Here is a 16988-nt window from a genome sequence, read left to right on the forward strand (position 1 = left end):
AGGTTCTGTGAGGTATACTATAGGCAGACTACAGCAGGTCTTATCCTCCTCCTGCCTGCTTACCCGCCCCCCTGCCTGTCCTGCTGTGTGTTCTCTGCTACGGGGCACTTGACAGGCTGTTGCAGGGAGGGAAGAGACGGGCCGCTGAGGGGACTGGCGAGGTTATGAAGAGGCAGAAAGAGGGACGCAGAAGAGACCCTGAGGTTGTGAGGGGTGTGTGGAAAGGGTTGACAAATGGGTTGATAGAGCTGAAAAGGGGTTAGTGGAAGGCGTCTGAGAGGTTGTTGAAAGGCAGGAAAGGGAGGAAAGGTACTGAAGGGGTTAAGAGAGAGATTGACAGAAATACGGGAGGGGCAGAAAGGGGTTTGTGGGCTATGAGGCGTCTGGGGGTTATAGGAAGGTAAGAAGGGGAGGGACAGGTACAGGGAATGGAAGGAGGTACTGAAGGGGTTGAAGAGAGATTGACAGAGCATTGAGGTGAGTTGATAAGGCGTTAAGAGGTAAAATACGAGGTTACTGAATCATGGGGAGGCGGTGGCTGTGTATTTAGCGTGCAGGCGTGGCATTCTGGAAGACCCGGGTTCAAGCCTCGTCCGCCGCTACAAGCTGACAATTTGCAGCCATCGCCGAATGGCCTACGACCCACATGCTGTCCTGAAGGCAACTATCAACCCGGACTCAAGAATTTCTCTAAAGGAGGATAAAAAAAAAATAGTTCTGAGGGACACCATGAGCCAAGCAAGATGGTGCTACTATAAAACACTTGCCTGCACCATAACGGACTGAGGCTGACCACCAGGTCCCACCAGGAATACTTACCGGCGCCGTATGTGGAACGTAAAAAAAGTGGATATTTAGGTGAGGCTGTCAGGGAGATAACCTTCGCAACGGCCTTCTCTTTACGCCTTCTTTCTTGTTCTTTTGCGTGTGTGTGTGGTTGGTTTTCAATGCCTTTCTAACCTTGTTCCAGTCTTCCTAATCATGTGTGTCCCTTCCTCTTGCCTGTTGGGACCGAAGGGTACAGAAGGACGAAGGGAAAGGAAGGGAATGAGTGTAAAGAAAGACACACCGCACCGAGGCGCTGAAAGAGGAGGTAATGAGACAAGATTGCATAAACTAACTCGCGTGAGAGGTACGAAAGGAGCTGAGAAGAATCTAAGAAGTCACACGAGTCGTAGAGGTCGCTGGGGTCGAGCTGGGGGGAGCTGGGACTGACGGGGGGATATGAATAGGTCGCAGGAGTCGTGTAATGATCGTGGAGGTCGTTTGGGGGTCGTGAGGGGGTCGTTAGAGGTCGTGGGGGCTGTGAGGTGGCCAACACGTCGCCGCTAATAACAGGTTTGACTGCACGCCTCGATAAACGACGCGACGCATCTTGTAAACAAATTAAAACGAAGCTACATATTAATCCGCTCACTCCGGCTCGCTGGTTCACGGAGAGGATGCAGTGGTGGTGGTAGTAGTAGTAGTAGTAGTAGTAGTAATAGTAGTTAAGTCTGTAAATTGATCAAAGAAAACGAAGCAAATGACGCCATGAGCCAAAAGAGAACGAAAACAAAACGCAAATCAAATATTACGCATAATCCTATTCCTCCTCCTCCTCCTCCTCCTCCCCCTTCTCCATCTCCCCCTCCTCCTCCCCCTCCTCCTCCGGCATTACCACCCACGGCCTCAGGGGAACCATTATCAGAGGAAGTCAACAAGGGATCGAGTCACACGAAGCCACAATGACACAATAACGAAACACAGCGGCGGCGGCGGTGAAAGCGGGGACGGGGGCGGCGGCGGAGAGAGAGAGAGAGAGCGGAAGAGACGAAGAGGAGCTTGAGCGGCGAGAGCAGGAGGAGGAGAAAGTAGAGAAGAAAATTATCCTCCACGAAGACTAATTTTCTTCTGCCCGGGAGGAGGAGGAAGAGGAGGGAAAGGAGGAGGAGGAGGAGGAGTGTTGGAGGTTGCAGGAAGGGGTAAAAGAGGAGAGGGAGGAGGAGACGAGTTGAAGGAAGGAAACAGAAGCGGAAAAGGAGCAGGAAAAGGAGGAGTTTGAGAAGGAGGAGGAGGAGGAGGAGGAGGGGGGTTGGACGTTGCAGGAAAGGCGACGCTGGATAAAGTAGAGAAGAAAATTATCCTCCACGAAGACTAATTTTCTTCTGCCCGGGAGGAGGAGGAGGGGACGGAGGAGGAGGGTTGGAGGTTGCAGGAAGGAGGAGGAGGAGCAGCAGGAGGAGGAGGAGGAGGAGGAGGAGCACCGCTAATCGATGTGACGCCAGCAAGCCACATTCAGAGTCAGCAGCGCGGAGTCTTACAAGAGCCATAATGAACCCTAAATTTGACATCATTATATTTATCAACTCTTTGTGCCGCGTGGAGGGTTTGGGAGTGAAGGACCCTCGACTTGATCGCTATCGGGAGTGTCGCACGGCCAGGGAGGGAGAATGGGAGGGAGGGAGCGGAAGGGAGGGAGAGAGAGGGAAGGAGAGAGAGGTAAGTGTAATTGGAAAGAAAGGGGTACTTAGCCTGGAAGAAGAGAAAGGGCAGAAGTAGAGGGAGGAAAATAGGTTTGTTGTGGAAGTGAGAGATGATGATGATGATGATGATGATGACGGTAGGAGTGAAGATGAAAGCGCGAAGATGAAGGATACGAAATGATGTGAAGAGAGAGCAGGAAGGAAGGAAGGAAGTGAAGGAAAGTCAGTGAAGAGGAAAGAAGAACCGAGGGAAAGGGAAGGAAGGGCGAAGAAGGAAAGGGGGGACGGGGAAGAAGAAAATGAAGAGGAGAGACGGAAATGGAAAGGGGAAGGAAAGGACGGGAGCGGGGAAGAAGGAACGGAGGAAAAGGGGAGGAAGAAGAAGGGGAAGAAGGGGCAGAATCTTGCACCAGTTAACTTTAGGAAGACGACGTGAGGAGGAACACTGGACCTTAGGAGTGAGGACAAAAGGGGTGAGAGTCGCGTGAAGGGGAGTGGAGCAGCGATATGACCTTAAAGAGAAAGAAGGGGACGGAAGAGGGGATGGGGGGCCGAAACCGTGATGGGCCAACGATCCCTTCACATCTGTCCCGCATCTCATTTCGGCCGCATTGTTTCGGGGCCGCGACTTGGAGTGGTTAATTGCAAAGGTTTTTACCGAAAATAAAGAACACAGTGAAAAGAGGCGCTAATGGCCGGGTAATGAAAGAGCCGAGGCCGTATCAAAGAGGGCGCATTATTCTCTTAAGTGGAGGAGAAGAATGAAGAAATAAAGACTCTCGAGGACTCGTTATGAATGTCTCCGGGGATAAAAGAGACGAGAGGCGTTATCAAATGGCGGCGACACGAATAGCGAAGGACGAAGTATTGCCTCAAAGTCTCCTCTTCTTCCTCTTCTTCCTCTTCCTCCTCTTCCTCCTCCTTGACATGGTCCTCTGCTATTGTCATAACGCTTTTCCCTATTGTCATCCTCCTCCTCCTCCTCCTTCTCCCTCCTCCTCTTCCTCTTCCTCTTCTCCTCCTCCTCCTCCTCCTCCTCCTCCTCCTCCTCCTTGCCCAGTCCCCTCGTCTTCCGTGTCCCGGTGAAGGTTCTCACATAACAAACGAATCCCTTCCTTCCCCTTCCTCCTCTTCTTCCTCCTCCTCTTCCTTCCCTTTGCCCTCCTATCCCTTCCTCCCTTTTCTTCCCCTTAATCCCCTTCCTTTCCCTTCCTTCCCTTTCCTTCCCCTTTTCTTTCTCTTCCCTCCCCTTTTTTTCCCTTTCCTCTCTTTCCTTTTTTTTATGTCGATTTAGGTAAGAATATTACACTTCCCTTAATTCCCCTTTTATTTAGTCTGTATGTCATTTTGTCTTTTTGTTCTCTCTCTCTCTCTCTCTCTCTCTCTCTCTCTCTCTCTCTCTCTCTCTCTCTCTCTCTCTCTCTCTCTCTCTCTCTCTCTCTCTCTCTCTCTCTCTCTCTCTCTCTCTCTCTCTCTCTCTCTCCCTAATATTCAGCACCTGGTCATGTGTCCAAACAAAGAGGAGGAGGAGGAGGAGGAGGAGGAGGAAGAGGAGGGAGAGGAGGAGAAGGAGGAGGAGGAGGAGGAGAGAGGTTGATGATGGAAAAAAAAACTGTCGTGACATACTGAGGTGAAAGGGTAAGAGTAGGAGGAGGAGGAGGAGGAGGAGGAGGAGGAGGAGGAGGAGGAGGAGGAGGGGAGATGAAAGAGTGGCATAATGAAAAGTGATGAAATTAGAGGAGGTGAAGGGATAACAATTATAATCTGATGAAAGGAATGGAAGGGTGAAAGAGGAAGAGACAGATTAAGGGAAGGTGAAAAGGAAAAGAGGAGGAAAGGAAGAGGAAAAGAAAGAGGAGGAAAAACAGAAAAAAAGAGAGAAAGGAAGAAAGAGGAGGAAAGAGGGAAAGAGGAGAAAGAGAGGAAAGAAGAGAAAGGGAAAAGAGGCAAGGGAAAGAGAGGAGAAAAGGAGACAGAGAAAGGGAAAGGGAAAAACAGGACAAGGAAACAGAAAAAAAGAAGGGAAATATAGAAGGAAGAGAAGGGAAAAGAGGAGAAAATAGAAGGGAAAAAGATAGGGAAAAGAGGAAACAGAAAGAAAACAAAAAACAGTGAGAAGAAAAGACCAACAGAAAAGGGAAATAGGCAAGGGGGAAAGAGGGGAAAGGGGGAGACAGAGAAAGGAAATGAGGAAAGCGGAAAAGATGAAAAAGGCGAAAACAGGACAAAGAAAAGGAAAACGAAGGAGGTGAAAAGAAAAAGAGGAAACATAAAGAAAAGGGGTAAAGAATGAAAGGAAAAGATGGGAAAGAGAAGAGAGGAGAGACAAGGGCAAGGGGAAACAAGGGGAAAGGGTCGGCGGGGGTTGCTGGTTCGCCGTCCCTTTGTGCGTGGTCTCTGCCGCTGTCTCGGCCGCCCGTGTTTTGCGGCGCTAATGGAAACTCAAGTAACAATCATTTTCTAATCGCCAGTAACTCAGTTTGCTCACAATGGTGTAATTACATTTCACTCCACCCTGAAGCCATCTGTTAGCTCCCTCCCTCCCCCCCTCCCTCCTGTACCTTCCCTTCCTTTCCCTTCTCTAGTCTTCCTTTGCCCCATATTCCCTTTCTCTTTCCGTTCCTTTACTTTCTTTTCCTTTCCCGTTCCTTTACTTTCTTTTCCTTTCCCGTTCCTTCCCTTCCCTTCCCTTCTATACTCTTCCTTTCCCTCCTATTCCCTTTCTCTTCGTTTCTTTTCATTGCGTTGCTTTCCTTTCTTTTCCCTTCCAGTTCCACCGCTTCCCTTCCCTTCCCTACCCTTCCCTTCTCTACTCTTCCTTTGCCTTCCTTTCCCTTCCCTTCCCTTTCTTTTAATTGCTTTCAGTTCCTTTTCTTTCTTTTCCTTTCCCGTTCCACTACTTCCCTTCCCTTCCCTTCCCCTCTCTACTCTTCCTCCTATTCCCTTTCTCTTCCCTTCACTTTATTTTAATTTTCTTTTCGTTCCTTTTCTCTCTTTTCCTTTCCCGTTCCACTACTTCCCTTCCCTTCCCTTCCCTTCCCTTCTTCTGCCTCTTCTCTCGTATCCTATTTTTCTTCACTTCTTTACTTTACTCTTCTCTTCCCCTCTCTTCTCTTGTTCTCTATTCACTCCCATCTCCTTTCCTTTCCATTTCTTTCCTATCCTTTCCTTCCTGCCTTCTTTCTCTTTTTTCCTTTATCTTTCCTTCCCTTTCTCTTTCCCTTTATTGCCCTTTTCTTTTTCTTGTCCTTGTTGTTTCTCTTCCCCTTTCTTAGCATCACCAACTATCATATTTTCTCTCTTCCGCGCATCTCTCATTCTTCCACACTTCAAATTTCCTTCCTCTTATCTTTTTCTTCCTTTTTTCTATGAGTCTTCTTCTTCGATCCTCCTTTTGCTCTTTTCTTTACTCTTCAAATAACTTCCTCTCATCTTTTTCTTCCTTTTTTCTATTAGTCTTCTTCGATCCTCCTTTTGCTCTTTTCTTTACTCTTCAAATAACTTCCTCTCGTCTTTTTCTTCCTTTTTTCTATGAGTCTTCTTCTTCGATCCTCCTTTTGCTCTTTTCTTTACTCTTCAAATAACTTCCTCTCATCTTTTTCTTCCTTTTTTCTATTAGTCTTCTTTTCGGATCCTCCTTTTGCTCTTTTCTTTACTCTTCAAATAACTTCCTCTCATCTTTTTCTTCCTTTTTTCTATGAGTCTTCTTCTTCGATCCTCCTTTTGCTCTTTTCTTTACTCTTCAAATAACTTCCTGTCATGTTTTTCTTCCTTTTTTCTATTAGTCTTCTTTTCGGATCCTCCTTTTTCTCTTTTCTTTACTCTTCAAATAACTTCCTCTCATCTTTTTCTTCCTTTTTTCTATGAGTCTTCTTCTCGGATCCTCCTTTTTCTCTTTTTTTTCCTCTTCAAATAACTTCCTCTCATCCTTTCCTTCCTCTCCCATTAATATTCCTTTCTCTCTCCTCTCCTTTACTCTTCAAATCTCCTTCACATCTTTCTTCCTTTTCCTATTAATCTCCTTTTCTATTCCTTCCTTTTCTCTTTCCTTGACTCCTCGAAAATTTCCTCCTCCTCCTTTTCCTCTTCTGTATGTGTTTCCTTTTTCCCCAGTCACATGGTAAGCAGCTCTTCTATTTTCAGACATAAGGTTAACAAGTGTTCCTTTTGACCGCCTCTATTTTTACTCACCAATGGCCGGACACTCACTTCCCTCGCCTTCACCTCAGGGTCAAGGGGTCATAGAGGAGGGTCGAGCGGGGGGGCGTGAAGGGGGAGTTAAAGGGGTGAGAGAGGTCGTTTTTGTGACGCTGGGCTGAGTTTCTTTGACATAATTTTGAGTTTATGAAGAAGAGGAGGAGGAGGAGAAGGAGGAGGAGGAGGAGGAAGAGGGGGGGAGGGGTACAGAAGAGGGCGTGTTTCCCCTACATCCTCCTCCTTTCCTCCTTCCCTCACGCCCCTGCCTTCCTCCTTTCCTCCCTTCACCACCCCCCCACCCCCATAACCTCTCTTCCCTCCAGCAAACTACCTTGAACCAGCTATATACCCTCTCCCCCTTCCCTTTTTCCTCCCCTTTTACCTCCCTTACCTCCCTACCTGTCTCTCCTCTCCCCTCTCCCCCTCCCTCCCTTACTTTCTCCCATTCCCTTTCCATACTCTTTCCCTTTCCTTTCTCCCCTCCAAACTATCTTGAACCAGCTATATACCCATCTTTCCTCCCCCCCTAGCCTCCCTTCTCACTCACTCCCTCCCTCCCTATTACCTCTCCCCTCTCTCCCTTCCTCCTCCCCCCTTCAAACTAACTCGAATCACCCTCCATCGGCATCCTTTGAACCTCAATGTCGCGTTTTGTCCGAATCTGAACCCGTGAACTCCCTCCCTTCCCCTCCATCCCCCCGTCCCCCCCGCAGCCGCCACGCCCCCTCCGCCCTTACTGTGGAGGGGTGTAAGGGTGTCTTTGTCCCCCTTGTGCCATCCCTCGCCCCCCCTCCCCCTCGGGACCTCCCTGTCCCACTTCGGCCTGAGAGAAGCTGCGAGGCGGAGGAAAAGTTTATGCTGCGACGCCTCGACTGAATACCTAGACCAGATTACCGTGTTGAGAGAGAGAGAGAGAGAGAGAGAAGGGGGGTAGGGTGGGGAGGACTCCTAGAATTCAGTCCTAGGGCACAATGCAGTCAGGCTAGAATCGGGCAAACAGGGTACTGGGTTCTTATCTCAAGGAGGGTAAGCAATAGGAGCGCTGACGACATCTTTTTAAGCTTTACTTAGCACTAGTTAGACCTCAACTCGATTATGCAGTTCAGTTCTGGTCACCCTACTCTAGAATGGATATCAAGATGTTAGAGTCTGTACAGAGGAGGACGAAAATGATTCAAGGGATGAGAAACTTACCATAGACTTAAGACATTTAAAAATCTGCATTCTCTAGAAATACGAAAGTCACGAGGAGACTTCATTGAAGTTTAAAAATGGATGAAGGGCTTTAATAAGGGGGTATGCTAGTAGGGTTTTGGTTGTAAAAGAGCCGTGTAGGATAAACTCAGACTTAACAGACATAGTTGTGAGTGCCAGTACCATAGATACACTCAAGAAGAGGTTGGATAGATTTATGGAGAGTGAGCTTAGGTGGGGTTAGACTTACAGGAGCTGCCAACTGGCCTCTTGCAGACTCCTTACGTTAAGTTACTACTACTACTACTACTACTACTACTACTACTACTACTAATAATAATAATAATAATAATAATAATAACAATAATAGTCAAAAGCACTTCATCACCTCCCTTCCATCTTCTTGTATCATTATCCCATCACCATCTTCTTACCTTCTCACCTGCTCCCCCCTCCCCTCCTCTCCCCCTTGACCCTCCTTTTCTCTCCCCTCCCCTTCCCCCCTTGTACCACATAGAAAAGGACCCCCTCTCATTATCACCAAACATCCCTATTATCCCACATACCTGCCCCCCACCCCCCTTCTCCTCCCCTTCACACCGCCGTATGGGAAGGTGAGAAAGATAGAGGGAGGGAGGGGGGAAGGGGGAGGGGGGGAGGGGCGAGTCTTGAATAGGAAAAACATGCCTCCTTATAACATGAATCCATTTTCTTTTGTGTCTGTTGGCCTTAACATTAGGATGGGAATGAAAACGGGATGTGAGCTGTTTGTGTGTATGTGGAGGGGGGAGGGGGGGGGTATGTATGTATGTGTGTGTGTGGGGGGGGGAATGTATGTGTGTGTGTGTGTGTGTGTGTGTGTGTGTGTGTGTGTGTGTGTGTGTGTGTGTGTAGTAGTGGTGGTAGTGTTGCTGTTGCTCTTGTTGTTTGTGGTGGTGGTGGCTGTGGTGGTGGTGTCGATGGTGGTGGTGGTTTTCATATTGGCAGAGTTGGTTGTAAGCTGAGTTGTAATTACTGGTGTACTTTATCTCTTTAGCGTCTCTTGGTGTGGTGGTCAGCACGTCTAGCTTTCTGTCCAACTGGTAGTGGGTTATAACGTACCGAGCTCAAGGGCCAATGAGACGGAAGTGAGCACCGAGGATAAGCGCAACTTAGTCTATGCTCCCAACTTTACTTATTATCTACATTTAATTGCAGAGCGAGAGTAACATATCGTAGTTTCATCATTTCTTATTCGTGCGTGCGTGGGAGCAAGCGAGTGTGTGTGGGAGTGGGCGTGCACATGGAACTAGGCCTTACACACACACACACACACACACACACACACAACCCCCCCCCTCCACATTCACACAAACTCCACCTCCCCACAAACACACACATTCACCTTCCCCCAGACACACACCTGAAACCTCCTCCTCCTCCTCCTCCTCCTCCTCCCGCCCTCACTGTAATCTCTCATAAGAAGGCTGACCAGGGACCAACTCAGGTGTCTCATCCTCCCTTAATTAGTCTTCTACCTGGCCGGGGTCCGCGTCGCCAAGGGATACTGCTAATTAGGACTTTTGCTGCTCGCGGACCCAAGTTGTGGAGGAAGCGGCGGTGTTGAGGAGCCTCGTGGAAGCAGCGGGGGGCAGTTAGCGAGGATATAAGACAGTCAGGGCGATTAACGAGCAATAAACCATTACACGGGATCACGAGGTATTGGTGGTGTGCTGGCGAAACGGTGTGGCGGTGGCGAGGCTGGGTATATATATTTTTTTTAATTTTTTTTTTATCGTTTCTATTTCCTTCTCTTTTTCTTCTTTTTTCCTTCTGTCTGTTCATCTTTCTTCTTGTTTGGATTTCCTGTTTTTCCTCTTTTCTTTTTTTTCCCTTTGATCCATCTTTTTGTGTTTTCTTTCCTTTCTTCTTTCCTTCCTTTTTCTTCTTCTTTTTCCTCTTTTTATGTCTGTCTGTTTTTCTGTTTTTTTATATTTTTTTTTCTTGCTTCTATTCTTCCTCGAGGCGTATATCTGAACTTCTTTTTAATGTTTTTTTTTTCTTCTATTTTCACTTTCTTCTTTCCTTTTTTGAGTCGCTGTTTGTTTTGTTTTTTCTTCTTTTTCTTCTTTTTCTCTTCTTTCTTTGCTTCCTTGAGCCGTCTGTCTCTTCTTGATTTTTCTTCTTTTTCTTCTTTTTTGTTTCCTTCTTTGAGTCGTCCGTTTGTTGTTTTTCTTGTTATCTTCTTTTTCTCTTCTTTCTTTGTTTTCTTGAGCCGTCTGTCTCTTTGTATTTTCTTTTTTATTTTCTTTCTTCTTTCCTTCCTCTATTCATATGCTTTCTTTCTCTTTACAGCTGTGATAGTGTTTTCATTTTATTATCCTCTTTTCTTTCTCGAGCCGTCAGTCTTCATCTTTCTCTTTTCTGCCTTTCTTTCATATTTCTTTATTCTTCGTCATATTCTTTATCACATATTTTCTCTTACTGCGTTATTCTGATGTTTTCTTTACCTCGTTCACGGATGGCATTCCCGTCACACTTTCTGTACCTTTTCTTCTTGGTGTCCGCTTGGCTTATCTTGCTACCTTTCTTATTCAGCTCCTTGATCTTACTCTCCCCTTTTCATGATGTATGATCGCCTCGGTGTGAGCTCTGTCGGTACCCTCAGCAAGACTTATCTCGGAAGAAGCTTGTCGGGAAAGTCCTATAGAGAGAGGTTATAACTATCCGCAACCAGTGCTTTTTGGGGTGAAAAGTGCGATGAGGACATGGTGAGGAAGGGGAAGGGAGGTGGGGAGGGGGAGGTGGAGGTGGAGGAAAAGACGGAGGAGAAAGAAGAGGAAGTGAGTGGGTGAGAATCCCTGCTCATCCCTCCAGTGGCCGCTGACACAACATAGAGTCTGGCGGCAATTATGAAGTCGTTAGCTCAATTAACTAAGGCTTAATGCGTTTCTACAGGCTATTTTTACCCATCTCCTCTGGGCTCCGCAGGAGGAGGAGGAGGAGGAGGGGTTAGGTTTCGTCTAGAGTTGTCGCCACGAGATGGTCCATGTGTCACCACTTTGCTTCCTCCTGCGAGTTTGTTTGTGTTCGGCGCGAGGAGTAATGAGGCGACACGAGGCATGTCTGGCAGGGCTCATCTGAGGTAGTGTTACACGGGTGTTCCGGCGGGGCGGGGTGGGGCGAGACGGGGGAGGGAGGGGGGATTTAGACGAGGATGGAAAAAAAAGTGATGCAGCAGATGGTAAGAAGAACAGGATGTCTTTCCTCACTGCTTCGTAAAATTACTACAGGCAGCGCTGCTTGGCTTCAGCACGGGGCCAACACACAGCCTATTCGACACTGTGTCACGTTCAGCGCAGCAAACACTCAGCCACCAACTTGAGTGACTCGGCGCGTGGTTGTCCCCTGCCCGAAGCGACGAGACCCCGGGGTGACAGTGACGTGTTGCTCTGAACCTTCCCCCTGTGGCTCAGTCTCGGCGTTGTTTGTTTAGGGTGACAAAATTGGGTCTGGCCGGTTGTTCAGCAGAGGCATTACCGCCCCGCCGGCCCTCCCTCCCCAGCCTAACCGCTGCCTCTCTCCCTACAGGTGTGGTTCCAGAACCGTCGCGCCAAGTGGAGGAAGCGAGAGAAGGCTCTTGGGCGTGAAAGTCCCTCCTTCATGGGCGTGGAACACCCCCTGGGCGGCCTGCCAGAGCTGTCCCTGCCCCTGGGGCCGCCCCCGCACTCCGTGGCAGCCGCCGCCTCCGCCGCTGACCTGCTCCACCTGCACGCCCTCCACGCCCTCCACCTGCACCCCTTCCTACACCAGTCCCACGGCCCCGGCCTGCACCACAAGACCTCCGGGCCGCACCCACCGCCCCTGCACGCCCTACTGCACCCCTACATGCTGCCGCCGAGCCTGCCGCTGCTGCACCCCGTCACCAGCATGGCCCACGGCCTGCCTGTCCCCCTCATGGGCTCCTCCTCCGGCCTCTCCATCAGCCCGGACGCCTCCCCCACCCACTCCCCGCCCATCAGCACCCACGCCCCCGCCACCACCACCACCTCCGCCTCCACGCCCGCGGCCGCTCCCGCCTCGCCGCCCGCTAGTCTCTCCCTTGACTGCCGAGGCGCCTCAGTGGACCTGCTGCGGCTCAAGGCGCGCCAGCACCAGGCCCTGCTGGAGCGGCTCTCCCCGCCCACGTCGGGCCTCCACGCCTCCTCTTGAACGCCCACGCCGCCAGGCACCGCTGGGCCGCGTCCCCGAGGTAGTCTGTGGCCGCCGGGAAATTTTTTGGTTAATGCCGAGCCGTGGGTGGCTGCAGGTGTACCTTAGGCACGGCGGGGCACGGCGGGGCGGGCAGGGACCTGGGCGTGCCTCGTGGAGCAGTGGCTCTCGCCGCCTCAGAGAATGAAGAAGTGCGGCAGACGCTGGCTTGCTGGCGACGAGGCAGCGGGAGCGAGGCGCCGGGGGCCACAAGTCCCTGAGGACACACTTTCCTCACCACGGCCGCGAAGGGCCCGCCGGGGAGCATCAACAGTACTATAACACACTAATTTTAGTCTATCACTGTGCTGGTGGCGGGCGGCGGCGGGTGGTGGCGGAAGAGCTGGCGGTGGCGGGGCGGGCGGGCAGGAGCCTCACCCGCGGCGCGGCACTCAAGTGGGCTCTCGCGGGTGTTCTCAACAGCGCCTTCCGGCGTCTCCGTGAGGGCGGCGACAAAGTCTTTAATTACATCCTGATCAACCTTTCATTTGGTCAGGCCAGCTGCGGGGGCACCGGCGGCGGGTTGGGGCGGGCGGCGCCGCGACGCACCACGGGACGCCCTCCATTAGAGCCAATGTGCGCTGCTCCCAAAAATGTGAAATACGAATCTTTCACTTCGACTCTGGATCTTTATCGACAACTCGTCCGCCAATCTGGCCAATTTGTCAATAGATTAATGATTTTGAGCTTTGGAGACGAGTGGCGCGGGACAGACTCCTCGCCGCGCCCGGGGTTTCATTACTGCCTTTATTGCCTCGCGGCGCAGGGCTCAAATTGTCCGTCCCGTCTTCCTTATTGACACTCGGCAGCAAACCCGGCTAATTTACGAGCTTCACGGGACACTGATGCTAATTAATTACGGCGGTAAGGTCGTAATTGGCGTGGCGGCCGCTGCGGGAATATTAGGGGCGTGTGTTTGCTCTTCCTCGACAATACACTCACAGGACGGACCAAGTTTCTCCCCTCCACTGTTCTTTTGGGGCCGTGTGTGTGTGTGTGTGTGTGTGTGTGTGTGTGTGTGTGTGTCCGCGCGCTCGCACACGCTAGCATATATGCGTGCACGAACAAGTGAGTGCACGGGAGAAGAAAAAAACATACTAGACGATGGTTGTGCTTTACTTCTATGCCGCCAAAGCTTAGGAATATAAATGCACTGCACTTTGTTTTCCCTCCCAGCGCTCAAAAGTAAAATGTCAGCCAACCAAATGTTCGGATAATTATTACATTCTTAGTTCTTATATCTTTTACAAGGGCATCATTCTCTTTACACAGACGCCAGTGGTTCATTTCTCACGGTTCCGGAATAAACATCAAATCTATTCCACGGAGCACTGAATCATGTCCCTCTTAGCTGCACTTCAACACTACTTCAAATATAAGGAAGACGTTTATTGCTCTCATCTCTCCGCCACTTGGTTCCGAATACAAATTAAGTAAAGTGTATTGGAGGTTCATCAGTTATTCCTCATCTCAATTCCGCACCCGCCGCCGCCGTCACCACCGCCGCCCGAGACAACGCCAGACAGTCTCACACCAATTGTTCTCTTGGCCCATTAACGACCCTTGCAAGCCATCCCCCGCCCACCCTCCATCTCTCCCAGTTCACCCACACCCTCTCTCATTCACCCATGTTTTCTTACACCCATCTAACGCACTCTCACGTCCTCTCCTCCCACCCACACCTTCTATATTTCACCCACGTCTTCTTACGCTCTCTCACGCCCATTCATATCTCCGCGCCCGCCCATCCACCCCTCGCTCGCCCACTCCTTTCGCCACCCACGCCCTCTCTCGCCCACGATACAAACTAACTCTCGCTTACCACCGAGCACACCCCAAACGCCCATAACGTCATATGAAGCTACTGTCCCGCCCATGTTACTGTGTCCGTTTTGTGTTTTCTACTTAGCTGATGTCTTTTTACGAACTTTAAAAAAATATATATATATCTTGGAATTCTTTAAACGGAAAATCGAAATCACAGTGACAAAGATGATTCGTAAATACGTCTGCCATTTCTGTTAATTAAATCCTTCTGTCCTTTCTTTCTTGAATTCGACCTCTTCTTCGCCTCAAAAGAGAAGAAGAGGATGAATACAAAGAAGGGAGAGAGCAACGAAAGGAAACGAAACTGAGGACGCGCATAAATTAGGAATAAAATGATGTTGTGTGTTTAAGATATTCAATGGAGGAAAAAAAAAGAAATAAAAGATGCAACACTTACTCTGGGTCCGTGTGTTGTGTTGCTTCGTTGTGTTGCGAGAAATACCTGCGGAAAAGATAACATTGGATGAGAAAACATTGAAACACGAGACAAAAAAGAGTAAACAAACGAGAACATGAAATAAACAGGAAGTGAAAAAAAACATTAGCAAACAAGACAAACAAAACGAGAAAACGGAAACAGGGGGTGAAAAAAAATACATTGAAAATCAAGAAATATACAAAAAAAATACATTGAAAAAAATAAATTGAAAAACAAGACACAAAAAAATACATTGAAGAAAAATACATTGAAAAACAAGACACACACACACACACACACACACACACACACACACACACACACACACACACACACAAACAAATACATTGAAAAAAATACATTGAAAAAAGTACATTGAAAAAAAAATACATTAAAAAAAAATACATTGAAAAACATGACACACACAAGAAAATACATTGAAAAAAAGTACATTGAAAAAAAATTCATTGAAAAAAAATACATTAAAAAAATACATTGAAAAAATTGCATTGAAAAACAAGACACAAAAACGAGAAAATACAAACAGGAAGTGGAAAACATTAAAACACACGAGAGAAAATGCGGAAAAAAGTAGAAAACACAGCAAGAAAAACGGCAAAACAAATCAGTGAGGAAAACAAATACATGATAATAAAACAAAGAAGTGGAGGAAGAAAAAAAAACCACGTACACTTACACCCATTTCCTCCATCCTGCCGAGAAAGAAAACAAACAAAAAAAAAAGGTCAGAAATCACAGTGTTAGATCAGTTGTATAAAGGAATCTTAGCCTATTCAACCCTTTATATCTTACGTGTGTTCGTGTGTATGTCCGTGCGTCTACAGATTCTACACAATAGGCAATTTCGTAAACGCTGTACTGAGTGTCGACTGAATGCATGACGTAAAGACCGCTAAAAAGGCTAAAATCTATACGCTAAGGCTTGGAAAAAGGGCCCTTGAATGTGTGATGCGATATTTGTCCTTCTATTAGCCATACCGGTGTTCTGGGAAAGGAAAATCCATGTATATATTGGTGTATTATAGAGAGTGAGTTATCCACGCACTTCTTTCCGCTTCCTCTCTCTTTCACTCTCTCTCTTTACCTGTTTGCTATATAAGTGACCCTACCTGTAGTTGTTGCTTTGTTATCGTATAGGACTTGTTTAGAATAATTTAGTGCCCCTTAAAAAACCAGGCTTCGAAAATTTATACACCTACACTGCAAATCAAAAAGTTCAACTACCAAGTATAAATTAACGAAACACAAAGTAATTTACAGGTGTTTGCCGAGGTGTGATTAGGTTTAAGTCACGTGATGTAAGATGTCAGTTTTTCGAAGCTTGGTTGTATATGGAGGTCACTTTGTTGTTGCTGAAGAGAACTTGTGAGCATCGGCCGCCAACGACACACTCACTCCCGTTTTGCATAATCCTCTGCGTGTTAAGCTTGACCAACGCAGTCCACAGTCCACCTTCTTCTCCAGCCGCCTCAGCCTCCTCCTCCTCCTCCTCCTCCTCCTCCTTCCTCTTCCGTCTTTAGCATTTTGTTTTCTGGTTCATTCTTTCTTTTTCTTCTTTTCTATGTTCGTTTCTCCTCTCCTATTTATTTTATGTTCTTTTTCTATGTCTGTCTATCTATATCTATCTTTAACTATATTTCTTTTTTCATCATCTGTTTATCTATCTATCTATCTATCTATCTATCTATCTGTCTACTCTTCTATCTATCTGTCTACTCATTTATATCTCTTATCTTCTGTCTGCATCTGTCCTCATCTACATATCTATCTATTCAACTCTATTCATATTTATTTACCGTTTTATCACTTATTTATCTATTTATCTATCTATCTATCTATCTATATATCTATCTATGTCTATTTACTTATCTAACTATCTCAACCTCTCCTCTCCCTCAAGGTTGGTGTAACACTATATAAGGTAACTAACATAAAGGTTCCAATCCCCTATTACCCTCCTAACATAAAGAATCCAAACCTTTATAACCCTCAGCTTCGGTTGTTGTTCCCTCCCTCCCTCCCTTGACCGTTCCCCCGCGTCGCCGTGTTCCACCTCCCCTTCCCCTTTGCTTGCCCCCCGTGTATGTGTCCCGTATACCCCCACCCCCCCCTTCCTTCGCTTGTGTCGACGCTGTGACCCGTGTATATACTCATCCCATAATGGTGAATAAGGCGCTTCCTTCACCCACGAATAAAGATGTCTGTTATGATGAGTCTGGGTTTGATTCACCGTTTAATTCTCTCACCATCCGATATTGACCTCTCTTGTGTCCATTCGCAGGTGTTTTTTTTGTGTTTTTTTCTTTTTATTTCCCTTGAGTTGTTTCCTTTACTGAAAAAAAACCAGGTGTTGGGTTCTTGTTTGTGACGGTGCAGATGTGATCTTTTTTTTTGTGTGTGTGTGTGCTTTTGTGTTACTTGTGATGGTGCAAATAAGGGTCTTTTATTTTGAAATGTTACTTTGGTTTTGTTTTGCGGTCTTTTTTTATTTTAGTTTATATTTTGGCTTGTGTTTTGAGGAAATGGGATGAAAAAAATAACTAGAGTAGAAGAGAGCAAAGGGAAAAGGTGAGGGAGGAAAGGGGTGAAGGGTGAGATGGATGGATGAGGGTGAAGGATGAGTAAGGAAATGGAGG

The 16988-nt window shown here is 47.7% G+C and overlaps 1 protein-coding gene across 2 annotated transcripts in view; it reads left to right on the top strand.

Moving 5' to 3' along the window:
• The window catches only part of LOC126988928 (homeobox protein ARX-like), a 50170-nt gene extending 33746 nt beyond the window's left edge, over nucleotides 1–16424 (top strand). For both annotated transcript variants that reach the window (XM_050847358.1, XM_050847359.1), the window contains exon 4: nucleotides 11427–16424. In XM_050847358.1, the coding sequence (XP_050703315.1) occupies nucleotides 11427–12047 (621 nt within the window). In that variant the 3' untranslated portion in view covers nucleotides 12048–16424. The remainder of the gene's footprint in view (nucleotides 1–11426) is intronic.
• Nucleotides 16425–16988: the final 564 nt, after the last annotated feature.

Source organism: Eriocheir sinensis, unplaced genomic scaffold (genome assembly GCF_024679095.1).
Source record: "Eriocheir sinensis breed Jianghai 21 unplaced genomic scaffold, ASM2467909v1 Scaffold1008, whole genome shotgun sequence".
NCBI lineage: Eukaryota > Metazoa > Arthropoda > Malacostraca > Decapoda > Varunidae > Eriocheir > Eriocheir sinensis.